The sequence below is a fragment of the Phacochoerus africanus genome, chromosome 10 (genome assembly GCF_016906955.1).
Source record: "Phacochoerus africanus isolate WHEZ1 chromosome 10, ROS_Pafr_v1, whole genome shotgun sequence".
Taxonomy (NCBI): domain Eukaryota; kingdom Metazoa; phylum Chordata; class Mammalia; order Artiodactyla; family Suidae; genus Phacochoerus; species Phacochoerus africanus.
Genome location: NC_062553.1, coordinates 112228863 through 112245105, shown reverse-complemented (window position 1 = coordinate 112245105; position 16243 = coordinate 112228863). Strand labels below are relative to the sequence as shown.

Sequence of the window (16243 nt, the reverse complement as noted above, 5' to 3'; positions counted from 1 at the left end):
TCAGTCTTGTCTAGACTGGCTGAAACTGTTTGTCTTGTATATGTCTGAAAAGATTAATGTATGTGGAACTACATTTTTTTTTTCTTTCTTAGGGCCACACCTGTGGCATATGGAAGTTCCCAGGCTAGGGGTCAAATCATAGCTCCAGCTGCCAGCCTACACCATAGCCACAACGATGCCAGATCTAAGCTACATCTGTGACCTGCACCACAGCTCATGGCAATGCTGGATCCTTAACCCACTGAGCGAGGCCAGGGATCAAACCCATGTCCTCATGATCCTAGTTGGATTCATAACCCGCTGAGCTACAAGGGATATTGTTACCTTGTTAAACTTGATTTCCTGGAAGGACCCTTTGTAAGAAGATCAACAGGAAGCATGATGTCACGACCTATAACTTTCAACTTTGGAACTGTTTCTATTAGCCACTTCAGTTTTTTGTTTTTTTTTTTTTTCCTGGATACCTTCTATTAAAAACAATAACCCTCACCATTTCCTGGTACCATCTGTTACATGGACTTCACAGCTCCTAGGATGGGGCTTCCACAGCAGCCCCTACTTTCTTATTGTCTGTCTCAGATGGGCAGGCTGGCCTGTTTGACCAAGGGTTGCACTCCTAGAAAGAATCAAGCTGTCATCTGCCCCAAGGTAGTTGTGCTGTTTTGGAATCTCGAGGCTGCCTGGGGGTCTCCTTTCCTTCATTGCCTTCTCTTAAGTGGCTGCTCGGTGTGCAAGGTACTTGTCTCTCTCCTTCTCAACGCTATGCTGTTAGTTCGGGGCTTCTGCACTCATGTTAGAACTCCCTCCCTTCCACTCCCCACCCAGGACCTGACACCATGCCCTGCGTGGACACGGTGCTTGATGTTTGTCCAAAAAAGGAGTATTGGACTTAGCGGTTAACGAACCCAACTAGGATCCATGAGGATGTGGGTTTGATCCCTGGCCTTGCTCAGTGGGATAAGGATCTGGCGTTGCCCTGAGCTATGGTGTAGGTTGCAGACGTGACTCTGATCCTGAGTTGCTGTGGCTGTGGTTTAGGCTGGCAACTGGGCTCTGATTCAACCCCTAGCCTAGGAACCTCCATATGCCATGGGGCAGCCCTAAAAACAAACAAAAAAATTAAGTATTTATAAGAGTTACTGTTGTGGCTCAGCCGTAATGAACCCAACTAGAATCCACGAGGATGTGGGTTCGATCTCTGGCCTTGCTCAGTGGGTTAAGGATCTGGTGTTGCCCTAAGCTGTAGTGTAGGTCACAGATGCGGCTCGGATCTGGTGTTACTATGTGTGTCGTAGGCTGGCAGCTGCAGGTCTGATTCACCCCCTAGCCTAGGAACTTCCATATGCCATATGCCATGGGTGCAGCCCTAAAAAGCAATATATATAGCTGGATTTGAAGGCAGGACACCTAGTATATTTCCTACCTTAGCAGCTGTGAGAGTCTCCTTTTGGGTTTCCCATGACTTGTATTCTTCCCTCTGATGCCTCTGAGCAGGAGCCTACTGCAGGCCAGTGAAAGGAGCCTGGGGTTTGCATCAAGGTAGCCCAGCTCCTGGGCTGCCCTTGGTATCCCTGTGCCCTGGGTGCATCACCAGTATCTTCTAGCACCACTGCCTTCACTTGTAAAATGGAGCTGACACAGTGATTGTCACACCAATGATGATACTGTTTCTATAGGCCCTCCCTTCCCTAGAAAATTCTAGGTCTGCGTAGGCAGAGATTTTGTTGTGGTTTTTCCCCAGTGCTAGGACAGGGCCTAGGATGTAGTTAGTCCTCCATCAATATGTCCATGATGGACTGCGTGTATGGCTTTCCCCCACCCCATGCCCCCCTCTTCTTTCTCACAGAATCTTGGAAAGAGAGAAGCATCCTATGGAAAGTCATGCAGGAAAGAACACCTTAAAACCCCAAAATTATGCTCCTAGTTTCTTTCTTTAATAATTCTTCTCTCCCATGCATTTTAAGTCTCTAAATTTCAGTAGCAAAAGGAGTGGTCTCTGACCATTGCTGAGTGGGCTACTGTTTTGTTTTGAGATTGTCTCACCTTTTGGCTTTATTACAGGACTCAGAAGCTGCTATCAAAAAATCCAAAGAATCCTTATGAAGAGTCAGGCAGAGATGTGAGTGGTATCAGGCCTGCAGACGGCGAGGCTGAGATGTCCTCTTGCCCCCAACCTTGGGTAATGTGACCACAGTATATGAAGCAAGAAATTGGCTTTTTATTAATCCCAGTTCATTTTTATCTCATTCTCTGCTGAGTTCAGAGAGACTGGAATCTGTTATAGTTGCAGTTGTTGTTAAGGTTACCCAACACCGCAACAACTGCAGAGGTCCTGTGGGCAGTGGGGATGGGGGAACTGCATCCTAAATTAAAGTAATCTGACAAGCTAAACTAGTGCCGTAATGTCATGGCCCAAGACATTTATGGGGCCCTTTTTTTCTATCGTGTGCTTGCTTCCTATAACTTAGCTTTTTATGTGCTTGTGGAAAGTCTTTTCCAAGTTTTTGGCGATCCCTTCCAGATGGATGCTTTCAAAACCAAGACCATGCTCCTGATTTTCTTAAAATTTCTTTGCTCACACATGTTTTAAGTCCTTAAATTTCAGCAGCCAAAGAGTTGCCAGATTTAGCAAATAAAAATACAGAACACCTTGTTAAATGCATACTAATACCAAACGTTCGATTTTAAATTCAGAGTTCACTGGGTATCCTGTATTTTATCTGGCAGCCCTGTATTTTTTCCAAAGACCGAGACGTTTGAAATGCTTCTTTGATCATCCACTGCTGTAGGTGACTGTAGAACACTAGAGGGCGGACATGGGACAGGCTTTCTGGAAAGTGTTGGCATTGCCATTTCCCTAAATCCCATCAGAGATGACTGGTTCTGTGTGTGTCGTTGGCATCATTTTTGGTATACATTGTGGAAGAGATTGGAATACATGGCGGGTCCGTGGGGGATTGGAACCTGTGGGCACATAGGGGAGAGGTTATCAGGAAGAGGTTTGGGAGGGGCAATGGCCGCATTTAGGGTTCTTCCTACATCATTTGTCCACTCCCCAGCCTCTATATCATGTGCATTTCCAGAGAATAGCTTTCCTGTGGCTAGGCTTTTGACACACAAGTGACCATCTGTCCCTACCTTAGGGTATTCATATTTTTTGGTTGAACTTGAGTATAGACATACAATAATAAATAGGAATTCTGGCTTTTCTTCTCCCACCAATTGGCTAATTTTCAGCAAGTCATTTAACCCCTGGTTCCACATCAGGACTCCAAGGCATTTGGATTACATGTGCTCTAAAGTTCCTTCTGTCTCTGAAGATTCCGTGCGTGTGTGATACTGGGTGGACTTAGTACATTTCAGCTCTTTGAAGCATCTTGACTTTGTGGACTCTGAAATTACACAGATTGCACGCATCCGTCTCTGTGGTCCTTTCTTCAGGTTTTGGGTAGCAAGTTTAGTTCACCTCATTTAAATCATGGGAGAGAAGGAGAAACACAATCTGCGTGTATCTATTTTTTTTTTTTTTTTTAATCGGAAACACTTGCTGCTGTCATGAGCAGCTTGCTGCTTGTCATGAGCAGGAAGGCCTGGGGATGCTGACCTCAGGCTCCCAGCCATCAGAACTGCCGCCGACACCAACTGCAGCTGAAGGTTTCAGTGGCAGTAGGAGAGAGCCGAGCCCCCAATCTGGGAGGAGAAGCAGCAGACACAAATTTGGTTCCCTCAGCTGCCTTCTCCAACCCAGCCTAGAATCCTGGAACCTGCATTCTTCTGGCAGAGAGGCATGTGGAAAATTTGGAAATTTTGGAAAATTTGCGGCATGGAGGGCTAGATTTTTGACTTGAGCCAGAACAATGGGCATGTGCCCTTAAGTATCGGGTCATGTGTTAATTTTGCAAAATGCTGCTGCAGGAGACCATTGATGAAGAGGAGGTGGCCAAGGGTGATTCATGTTCTGGGAAATGAGAAAATGGAAACACGTGTTCAGGGGATTCACTGTTCTCTTATCATTTCTCTCCCCAATTAACTTTATTTATTCTTCTTCTCACACTTTTCTCAAAGAGAAATAATGACCAAGGAGATTTTTTTTCTATTCCCTTTTCCTCATGTGTTTCTGCATTATAGGCTCACTCTGTGATGGGCCTTTTATGAACCAATGGGGCAGAATCAGCCAAAACCCTGGGCCGTCTCTCTGCTGGGTTATTGCTAATCAAGCAAGGACTTCACCAAATTGCATCCTTCATCCTGGGGCATGGGGTCACTTTTCTTTCCTTTTATCATTGATCTGCTTTAATCTCTAATCTACCTGGAGTGAATGGGAGCCAGTGAACTCCTGTCAGCCTGCATTGAAAGTGCCCAGGCAAGTGTGGACAGTACAATGGCAAAAATGATCATTTTGTTGACCAAAGAGAAATCATGTCATTTTCTGGGCTTGCCTTTTATTTTATTATTATTATTATTTTTTTTGCTGAGCCCATGCATGCAGAATTTCCTGGGCCAGGGATCAAACCTGGGACAGGAATGGAACCCATTAATGCCAGATCTTTAACCACTAGGCCATCAGAAAACTCCTGGGCCCGCCTCTTAGAATTCTGGTTGCCAAGCTGTTGAAGCATGAAAAGACATTCATGGATACTTGCAAAGGGGTAGTTGCACTATTAGTTCTTATTACCCACTAATGAGCCCAAATTGCTAAGAACATGGTAGCACGCTTAAGTGAATTTTATTAACTAAGCACACACACACTTATTTGAAAAGCTGGAGGACATGCATGTGAGATATTATTTGTCTGGCTTGTGGGCAGTACTTAGAACATTTGTGGATTCTTGGATTGCTTACAGTAAAAAGTCATGAAGCCATGACCCAAAAGTTGGGATTCCAGAGTTAAAATAGATTCTTCAGTAAAGGTATTGGTAGCGCCTAGTTGCTTTACTAGAGAGTAACATAAGGTTTCCGACTAAAAGTAAATCTTTCATAAGCCAGAGAGAAATTTGACAGGACCTTTCTTTTGACTTTCACCCTCCATAGGGCGAACATGCGGAAGCCAGACTTTTCCTTATTGTATATTGAGATAATTTATAACTTGGAACAATATTCTCTCTCTCCCTTTTGTTTTCTGCAGTTTGTGGTGATAAAGGAACATCAAAATCTCAGGAATGGGAGTCAACCTGGAGCCCCCAAGGATGGCCTGGGAGCAGATGTTGGCCAATTTTCTTCCCTGGAGCCTGGTGAATGACTGTCTTTACCTGGATCTTAAATGTTTTCCTGAGTGTGAAAAGTCTCATCTATGCACAGAAACAGTAGTTAAATTGTAGAAGCTATGTGAGCAGCTGGCTGCATTGGAATACACACAGCATTAGAGAAGTGTGTTTGGACTGGATTCCTGTCTTACATGAAGTTTCCATTTTCACTCAAAGCTCTGGTCACATAGTGGTCTGCTAGGTCTCTTTGAGAAAGCACACAAAATGAGGGACTCCTTGTTTTGAGTTAGATTGGGTTTTGAGGTCATTCTTGGGGTTTGGGATCTATCATGGTGGCTGTAGGTATGGTTCCAGTGAAACTGCAAATGGCTCCAAGAAAATTTGTTGCATGTTCTAGTAGAAAGGGTTCTTGTGAATTTAAGTTGATCTGGGAGTTCTCCTAGGGATTTGGGAGGATTTAAGTCTTATCAAGGGCTAGCCCTCAGCCAGATGCCAAGCCATCTGTGAAATCCATCCACACCCCTGGAAAAGTGTCTATAAAATCAACCCAGGTTCTCAGGCTGTTCTGGAACTCAGTCTGCTTCAGGTAAAAATGGAGTTAATTATGATTTGACATAATTCTTTTTTTTTTTTTTTTGTCTTTTTGCCTTTTCTAGGGCCGCTCCCGTGGCATATGGAGGTTCCCAGGCTAGGGGTCTAATTGGATCTATAACCACTGGCCTACGCCAGAGTCACAGCAACACAGGATCCAAGCCTCATCTGCAACCTACACCACAGCTCATGGCAACGCCAGATCCTTAACCCCCTGAGCAAGGCCAGGGACTGAACCCGCAACCTCATGGTTGGATTCGTTAACCACTGCGCCACAATGGGAACTCTTTGACATAATTCTCTTGCCAAGAGTTGAATTATGATAAACTTTTTGGACTTGGGTCTCAGATATCATAGTAGTACTTCCTAACTCAGAAGACAAGGTTGAACTTGCTTTGTAGCATAAGGCTTTAGAAAGGTTCAGAAAAACGCTGAGCCAACCCCTCTGCTACTGAGAGGCACTGCGGCTGACTTCTCTTTCTGCTATCTGCCCTTCATAAATATGCTTATTACTATTTTCTCCTCCTCAGATGTCCTTGTAAAATAAGTTTCTTATTTTGAAAAACTCATTCCAACCCCTCCCTCTCATATACATGTTGCCATTGTAATCCAAAATCAGTACCGCCGTTTCCTGACTTCAGGAAGGCTCTAGATATTAAAGTACACCCCAGAATTGAATATTACGACTACAATGAATTATACACACACACATAGTTACCATTGTGGTTGTTACCTGAATGATGAAAACATTTAGCATGTTCAAAAGTTGCTTCAATTTTTGTTGTTGTTAGTAGCATTATGAGAAAATAATAGAATATGTTGTAGCTGCACAGTACCTTTTCCTTGAGGAGATGAAAGCAAATAATTCTCTCTTATAAAGGTATTCGCTTGTAGAGGTGCATACAATGTAATGTTGCAAGATAATCAATAGCACCATGAAAGAAATATGGTTAATCTTAGAAAAGAACTAAGGACTCGCCTGAGTACTCAGGAATAAATTAGAATATCTTTTGACTCATTCCATTGCACATAATTTGACCCATTCTCTGTGGGCCACTTCTATTCCTGTCTCCCAGTATAACTGACCACATCCCCAAGCATGTCCAGCCATCTCACAAATCCCTGTTGTGAAAGTGCACATAGAGACTGGAGGTGGGGAGGTAGAGCGGACAATGCGATAAAAGACCAAGATTGGCTCTGAGCCAGTTCTTTCTCTGGTCCTGGAAAACCCAGTAAACCTTAGGCTGTACTAGCGGTGGCCCCACAGAACCATATTCGCTGATGTCAGCCAACACCATTGATGCAGGGTAAGTGCTGAGGACCATGCCGCAGAATAGGAATGCAAGTGCGTTTAAAACCCAAGTTCTGTTGTCAAGTCATTTATGTTCAGATAGGGAGAGAGGACGCACACAGAGAAAGCTAAAGAGCAATGTCAGGTAGCACAGTCTTTTGAATCAACTAATCAAAACTATTTTTAAAACTTTTAAAAACTGGGTCCAGAATGGTTTGAGAATGGGTTATTTTGTGTCTCATATCTCAGGCCTACTCTCCTGTCACTGCTATGAGAGTCCCTCTTGCTGGACATTGTGAGTGATGTTAATACTGAAATGCCTTTTTTTTTTTTTTTTTTTTTTCTTGTCTAGGGTCATTGCAGCCGACATCATGGAGGAAGGAACCCCAGATGTATATGGACACAGAACAAGGATGCTGTATTCCATCCTCCAGTGATAAAGGCTCTGGTCCCCAGGGAATAGGGTATAGCTTTCATCTCCCCTCCTATGGGGCACGGTCCATTGCTGTCGGGGTTGAGAAATCCCATTCTCTCCTGTCAGCTAACCCATTATGGCAACAAAGGGCTCCAGATCCACCACACCAAATGGAGCTGACTCAGTGAAAACTGGAATTAAAAGTAAGATCAAGGAGAACAAACTGTACCGATGGACAGTAATACTTCCTTTCAAAAAGTAGAAGAAAAATACAGATTTTTGTTCTACAATCTCTATGACTAATCACGCACTCAGCATCAAAGACAAATATTTACTGTGCTTTTATTTCTTCCTTCAAGCAGTCTCACTGCAGATTGTCAAGTAAAAGTAATTGGGAGAATCACTCGGTAACTCATTAGAAACCAAAATGGGGACAGTAGTGTCTGTAAAAAGTGTTGTCTTCAATAATCAATACAGAGAGGTTTTTGTTTTTGTTTTTACCTACAGCCCCAGAAGAAATCTGGAGTTACGGCAATCATTCATACTGGTTTGGTCAGTTACAAAGTAATTTCTTTGATCTGGATAGAACATTTAGCTCAATCTTATGAAATGGTTGGCATATTAAAATTATTGTTATATAGGCATTTAACTTCTCCTTGCTATGGTCCATACTGGTAATTTTTCAGAATGAATTATGATAAATTAATGAACATTGTATTAACCTAGAACCTTGATTTCTTCAGAATTAGATGGCTTATTTTTTTCTATTTTAAAATCTTTGAACGAAGACATTTAATCTTTAAAACATTACCCAAGAGACTTTTGTGTTTCTCATTCATTACTGTCTTTTTCCCCACAGAATTTATTTCTAATGAAAATGGTAAATTCCCCCTTTGTGTGTTTGCACAGAATTTTTACTTATTTTCAAAATATGAGATTGTAAGCAGATTGCCTGATTTATTTTCATTTTGAACAACAATGAAGTTCTTCTAATTATTTAAATAAAATCAGCATAAAGCATTAACATTTTATTGTGTAGCTAGTTAAGTAATACATTACAGTTTAAGGGGTTGTTAGAGTTGAACCAAAGTGATTTGCCAGGCTTGCTATTGTACTTCGGAAAAAAAGTATTTGAAATCTCTAACGTTATAAAGTAAAATTTCACAAGGTGTTCCAATTAAACATCATTCTTGTGACCAAGACTATGAACCATAGGAACCATTGTTACCATGAATTACACAATGTAATACCATAACAGTGTATTGTTTGGGGCTTTGGATTGTTCAGTTTATGCATTAACTAATCCCTTTGTTTATCTTTTCTTTCCTCTCTGGAACTCCTTGGACTTTGGTTAAAGCAGAAGTCAGCCTGAAAAGGAGTTGAAGCACATCTCAAATAGATACTTTCTTAGAAGTTTTGGTAAAGACTGAGGGGGGGGGGCATAACTTCTATTAGTTAATTATTCAGCACGACCCTCTCCCCTAGTTAACTCAGACTTTTCTGTATTCAGTTTTGCTTTAATTGACAGTTGATACCCTGAATGGTCAGAAGACTTGTCTTTTATTTCTAATGAGTGCGCTGACCTCAGAAAAACAATAGTCATGATTTTCCCAGTGATGGGGAAATTATATTCCTAAGTGTGAATATTTTTTCTTCTTCCAAAAGGAATATTTTTGAAGCTTTAAGTGTTTAAATTATATTTTTGTGTTTTAGCATCTCTTTCTTTAGGATTCCAAAGATAACCAAAGAGATGACATGAAACCACAATCTCCCATAGCATAGCATTATCTTTGAACTATTACCTTCAAGCTGTTCGGTGAATCTGATACCTCGTAAACTGAGGTCACATATCCTTGACCAGGCTCTAACACTGTCTACCCTGTCAGAGTAGAGAAAAACCATGCTTTGTGTCCTATAGTTAGCACATCACCCTAAAGGTTTATTTTTCTTTATTGAGGTTCCATGCCTCTACCAGAAATATCCTCTTTAAAAAAACCTGCTTTTACAAAAGAATATTTTCATCTAAGATATTTGATTTGCATTTTTCCAGACTGAATGCTTTCATTGTGTACAATAACTGATTGTGATTCTCTTTGACTAAATGTCACTTATGACATATAACATGAGTGTGCTGCCCTCTTTTCTAGCACCTAATAGAAAGCTTAGCATAGTCTATTCTTTTGAAGCCACATGGTTCCAGTTCCACTTACTAACCTTGATTTCTAACTGATATCCTTTTCATATGAATAAGTGATTATCATGTGATAGCTTAAAATGAGTTAAAAGCACTAAATAATCAATTCTTAAGAAACAGACAAATAGGAATTCCTGCTGTGTCACAGTGCTTTAAGAATCCACTGGGACTCCTTGAGTCTCTGCAGAGGCACCAGTTCCATCCTTGGTCCTGGTACAGTCGGTTAAATGATCCGCCATGGCTGTGCCTGCAGCTCAGGTTCAGTCTCTGGCCCAGGAACTTCCATATGCTGCAGGTGTGGCCACAATAATAATAATAATAATAATAATTAAGAAGAATGAAAGAAAAATATCAAACATACAAACAAACTAACAAAGGGGCTGGGAGAAAGGGTGTAGGTAATTTAAGCAGCTATGACAGACAAAGGTTTTGTTTTGTTTTGTTTTACTTTTACTTTCTTCTTGTTTTAAGTCCTTAAATGAACAACCCTCTCCACATTGGTTCATGCTGAGCTCTTCAGCTCTAGACATGCCTGAAGCAGAGTTATTTCCCATTTGGAACTTGACAAGAGTTTCTGTAACTAGTTAGCCATATGCTTACAACAGCAAAGCTCAGTAGGAAGAAATGATGGACATTGAATCTCAATTAATCACTCATGTATCTGAAACAGAGACTAGGAAGCACACAAGTTACCAACGAGGAAAATTTCCTAGCTGGCAGTTATTTCCTGTTTTTTTCTCTTCTAGAGTGAATATTTGGCCTTTCTAGCATGGTTTGGTTTCCATTTCTGGTAGGCCAGTAGGAAAATTATGGTGTGTCCTATTCAACAATTAAGCCTTCAGAGTGGATTCTAAACAAAGAGTTGTTAATCCCAAATTAATGCCTTAAATTAGCTTTATAACAATAACATTTTAAATGTAGGCCAAATGGACAGTTGCCTAGGGGGGAAAAATCAGCCTACCACACTTTAGAGAAAGAGTAGTTTTAAACCCATTAAAGAGATTTAAAAATTTTTAAATCTTCCCATAAGGAAGATTCTACACATTACATATTTGGTAGCTTTGTATTGTATCGGCTTTTTAAAGTGGAGCTGTTTCTCAGAATTTCATCCCTGTAAGTCTTTGTGATACGGTTGGTCATCACGGTTAGATGCATCGACAGGTGCACAGGTCCCTGTTAGTCCTCACTCTTCCTCACAGTGACTGCTGCCAAAATATTGTTTTCCCTCTCCCTTACCTGGTTTAATTTCTTTTCCCTGACTGTTGACCCTGATGGACCTCCAGTGATCCTGGGCCCACTACTAGACATAGATGCAGGAACTAGCTCTGCTTCAACGACCACTTGAGAAAGTGGAAGTACCTGGCTTTGCAGATTTATCTGCAAAGTTCACCTTATCCATGCATTCCACTGCATCAAAAGTGCCGATCAGTTACTTTCCTCTGATCCTCCAAATCCCTTCTCTGGACCTTACTTTTCCAGTTCTTCCTGCAGTTATGTAAGATCTAATTTCTATAATACTTTATTCCATACACCTAGTGGTTTGCTTTCTTGATTTAACCTTAACTGATATGGAACAGACAAATTCAACCAAATATTCAAGAAATAGCTAATTCTTATATTACACAAATTCTTCTGTAGAATAAAAAAGGGAAATGAGAAGATAAACAAATGGCAAATAAGCATATAAAAAGATGCTCCATGTCATCTTTAATTTACATTAAAAAAAAGCAATTAGATACTGGGAGTTCCTGTTGTGGCTGCACCCATGGCATATGGAGGTTCCCAGGCTAGGGGTCTAATTGGAGCTGCAGCTGCCAGCCTATGCCACAGCCACAGCAACACCAGATCTGAGCCATGTCTGCGACCTACACCACAGCTCACAGCAACGCCAGATCCTTAACCCACTGAGCAAGGCCAGGGATCGAACCCACAATCTCATGGTTCCTAGATGGATTCATTTCCACTGTGCCACGATGGGAACTCTTGGAATTTTCTTATAAATCTAAACTTACTCTTACTGTATTATCCAGCAATCAACTTCTTTGTGTTAACTTGGAGTAAAATCTTATGTCTACGCAAAAACCTGCATATAAGTGTTTATAGTAGCTTTATTCATGCTTGCCAAAACTTAGATGCAATCAAAATGTCCCTCAATAGGTAAAAGAATACATAAACTGTGATAATCCAGATGATGGAATACTATCTAGTACTAAAAAGAAATGAGATATCAAAGCTACAAAAAGATTTGAAAGGGAGTTCCCTTGTGGTGCAGTGGGTTAAGGATCTGGCATTGTCACCGTGGAAGCTCAGATTACTGCTGTGGTGCAGATTCGATCCCTGGTCCAGCAAAAAAAAAAAAAAAAAAAAAGACATGGAAGAATCTTAAATGCATTTTCCTAAGTGAAAGAAGCCAATCTGCAAAGTTGGAATCTGTGTTATTCCAACTATAACATTGTTGGTTATGACGTTGACATTCTGGAAAAGGAAAACTATGGAGACAATAAAAAGATCAGTGGTTGCCAGGAGCTAAGGGGTAGGCATGAATAGGGGGAACACAAAGGATTTTTAGAGCAATGGAAATACTCTTATACTGTAATGAAGGATACATTTTTCCAAACTCAGAGAACATATAGCATTAAGAGTGAAATTTAAGGTAAACTGTGGACTGTGGGAGATTATTATTATTTTATTGTATTTATTTGTTTGTTTTTGTTTTTTTAGGGCCTCACCTGCAGCATATGGAGATTCCCAGGCTAGGGGTTGAATCAGAACTATAGTTGCTGGCCTACACCACAGCCACAGCAATTCTGGTTCCTTAAGCCTGAACAAGGCCAGGGATCGAAACTGCATCCTCATGGATGCTAGTCAGATTCATTTCTGCTGAGCCACTATGGGAACTCCATATTATTATTTTATTTTTTTTAATCGAAGTACAGTTTATTTACAATGTTGTGTTAATTTCTGCTGTACAGCAAAGTGATTCAATTGTACATGTGTATACATACTCCTTTTCCAGTATGGTTTATCATAGGACACTGAATAGAGTTCTCTGTGCTATACAGTAGGACCTGTGGTTTACCCCCTCCATGTATGATAGCTTACATCTGCTAACCCTAACCTCCCACTCCCTTCTCCCTCTTTGGCAAGCACAAGTCTACTCTCTTTGTCTTCTGTTTCATAGGTAGGTTCACTTGGGCTATATATTAGATTCTACATATAAGCAGTATCTTACGGTATTTGTCTTTCTCTTTCTGACCACTTGGTATGATAATCTTTAGGTCCACATCGTACTATTTTGTTCTTTTTAATGCCCGAGTAGTATTCCACTGTGTTATGTACCACATCTTCTTAATCCATTCATCTGTCAATGGACATTTACGTTATTTCCATGTCTTGGCTATTGTGAGTAGTGCTACAATGAACATAAGGGTGCATGTATCTTTTTCAATGAAAGTATATTCCCAGGAGTGGGATTGCTGGATCATATAGTAGTTCTATATTTTGTTTTCTGAGGTACTGCTATACTGTTTTCCAAAGTGCTTGTACCAATTTACATTCCCACCAACAGTGTAGGAGGGTTCCCTTTTCTCCACACCCTCTCCAGCATTTGTTTTTGTAGACTTATTAATAATAGCCATTCTGACTGGTGTGAGATGGCACCTCGTTGTAATTTTGATCTGCGTTTTTCTAATAATTAGTGATGTTGAGCATCTTTTCTTATGTCTGCTAGTCATCTGTATGTCTTCTTTGGAGAAATGTTTATTTAGGTCTTCTGCACGTTTTTCAATTGGGTTGTTTTTTGTTGTTGATGAGTTGTATGAGTTGTTTGTGTATTTTAGAGATCAAGCCCTTGTTGGTTGCATCATTTGCAAATGTTTTCTTCCATTCTGTAGATTGTCTTTTTGTTTTGTTTATGGTTTCCTTTGCTGTGCAAAAGCTTGTAGATTTGATTAGGTCCCACTGGTTTATTTTTGTTTTTATTTGTACTGTCTTGGGAAACTGCCTAAGAAAACATTGATATGATTTATGTCAGAGAATGTTTTGCCTATGTTCTCTTCTAGGAGTTTTATGGTGTCATGTCTTATATTTAAGTCTTTAAGCCATTTTTATCTTTGTGCATTGTGTGAAGGTGTGTTCTAACTTCATTTATTAAATTCAGCTGTCCAGATTTCCCAGCACTACTTGCCAAAGAGACTGTATTTTTTCCCCATTTTATATTCTTGCCTCCTTTGTTGAACATTAATTGACCATAGACATGTGGGTTTATTTCTGGGCTCTCTAGTCTATGTCTGTTTTTGTTACAATACCACACTGTTTTGAAGACTGTAGCTTTGTAGTATTCTGAAGCCTGGGGAGGTTATGCCTCCCATTTTATTCTTTTTGTTCAGGATTGCTTTGGCAATTCTGGGTGTTATTTGGTTCCATGTAAATTTTAAGATTATTTATTCTAGTTCTGTGAAAAATGTCATGGATAAATTGTCAGGAACCACATTAAATCTGTAGATTGATTTGAGTAGTATGACCATTTTAACAATATTAACTCTTTCCATCCAAGAGCATGGGATAGCTTTCCGTTTATTTAAGTCATCTTCAATTTCCTTTATTAATGTTTTATACTTACCAGTGTATAGGACGATGGGTGATTATGATATGTCAATGTAGGCTCATCAATTTTAACAAGTGTACCATTTTGGTTTGGAATGTCAATAATGGGGGAGGCTATGTGTATGTGGGGACAAGAGGTATATGGGAAATCCCTGTACCTTCCTCTCAATTTTGCTGTGAACCTAAATAGCTCTAAAAATATAGTCTTTTTTTTTTTAAAGGAAAATACTCCCTACCTCATTTTAAGGCATTATTATAACCCTTATTTCTAAAGTAGACAAGTATAGCCCAAGAAAGAATGATTACAAGCCAAATTTAATTGTGAGTATAGATGAAAAAAATCTGAACAAAATATTAGCAAATGAATTCAGCAATATATTAAAAAGACGGCATATCATGACCAAATGGTGATTATATAATAAATGAAAATTTGGTTAAATGTTTAAATCATAACAGTAACAAATTAAAAGAGAAAAAAAATTTTAATAAATGCAGGAAAAGTTTTCAATAATATTTAACATCTATTCATGACAAAGTCTTAGCAAAATACAAAGAAAAATGAAATTTCTTAACTTGGTGAAGGAAAATCTACTAAAATCCACAGCAAACATTATATTTAATGATGAAATGATAAAGATCGGAGTCAAGACAAGGATGCCCTACTAGCATCACTTCCATTCAAATTGCGCCAGATGTTGTAGAAAGTAATTTGACAGCACAGTAATATTACAAAAGTAATGAGTTTAAATTTTTTAAATCTGTAAGGATTGAAAATGTGAAACTTAAATTTTCAGTATTTTAATATCATAAAATTGTTCATAGAGAACACAAAAGAATCTACATCTAAGTCTACATCTAAGTTACAAGAAGTAATATAAAATTATTATACCTCAGTAAAACTAATTAGAAAATATAGTTAAAATACATATTAATTACAATATTAGTATAAAATATGAAGTAACCAAAAAAATAAATCTAACAGGGTCCAGGCCTATTACAGAGAAAATTAAAAACTTGATTAAAAGATAAGATAGAGAACCAAAGGAATATATATATCATGTTCATGAATAGGAAGTCTTAATATAACTCCTCAAACAGATATTTAGATTCAGTAACATTTTAATAAAAATCATATTTTTCTTTTTTTTGCTTTTTTTTCTAGGGCCGCACCTGTGGCATATGGAGGTTCCCAGGCTAGGGGTCGAATCAGAGCTGTAGCCACTGGCCTACACCATAGCCACAGCAGTGCCAGATCCAAGCTGTGTCTGTGACCTAAACCACAGCTCATGGCAATGCCAGATTCTGATGCTAGTCAGTTTTGTTTTTGTTGCACCATAGTGGGAACTCTCCAATTTCATGTTTTTAAAATAAAACTTGTCAAACTGATTCTAAAATTTAAATGGAAAGGTCTAGCTTTAAAGTTCTAGTGTATCTGAAACTTCCTGATGTGAATAATTAGAAAATGGGATAAAATACAAAAAATAACCTAGTCGAAGGCATCAGAGAGCTACTAAGGCAGGGAGAATTTGAAGAGTTAAATCTTGGAGAGAAGGAATGAAAAATGCAAAGAGATGAAACTGACATTTATTGTCACTTTTCTTCTTGAAGCATTTGCCAATTTATGAACAGCAGACTAAAAGGATAAGAGAATAACAGTCAAGTGAAGAGAGATTGAACAGAGCTTTCAACAGTTTTATGGGGCTAAGAAACTTAAATCAGAGTTTAGAGCCTGCCAAAGAAGACTGGCCTTGATAAGCAATCAAAGCTTTCTCATAGGATTTTTGAATGCTACTGAGCTAACTAGAAACAGCCCAGCTTTTGCAAAGAAACACAGATGCAAGTTAGTTCATTCCCAAGTAGGATTAACCTGATCTAATCTCATCTTTAACTTTGCTACAGGTAAAAAGTGCATCCTGTCTTTTGTTACATAGGAATGTAGCATC

The 16243-nt window shown here is 39.4% G+C and overlaps 1 protein-coding gene across 4 annotated transcripts in view; it reads left to right on the top strand.

Annotated features, from left to right (window-relative positions):
• Positions 1 to 8525, top strand: part of EGF (epidermal growth factor) — a 92636-nt gene extending 84111 nt beyond the window's left edge. For all 4 annotated transcript variants that reach the window (XM_047798848.1, XM_047798846.1, XM_047798847.1 and 1 more), the window contains 3 exons: positions 2062 to 2179; positions 5126 to 5231; positions 7439 to 8525. In XM_047798848.1, the coding sequence (XP_047654804.1) occupies positions 2062 to 2179; positions 5126 to 5231; positions 7439 to 7689 (475 nt within the window). In that variant the 3' untranslated portion in view covers positions 7690 to 8525. The remainder of the gene's footprint in view (positions 1 to 2061; positions 2180 to 5125; positions 5232 to 7438) is intronic.
• The last annotated feature ends 7718 nt before the right edge of the window (positions 8526 to 16243 follow it).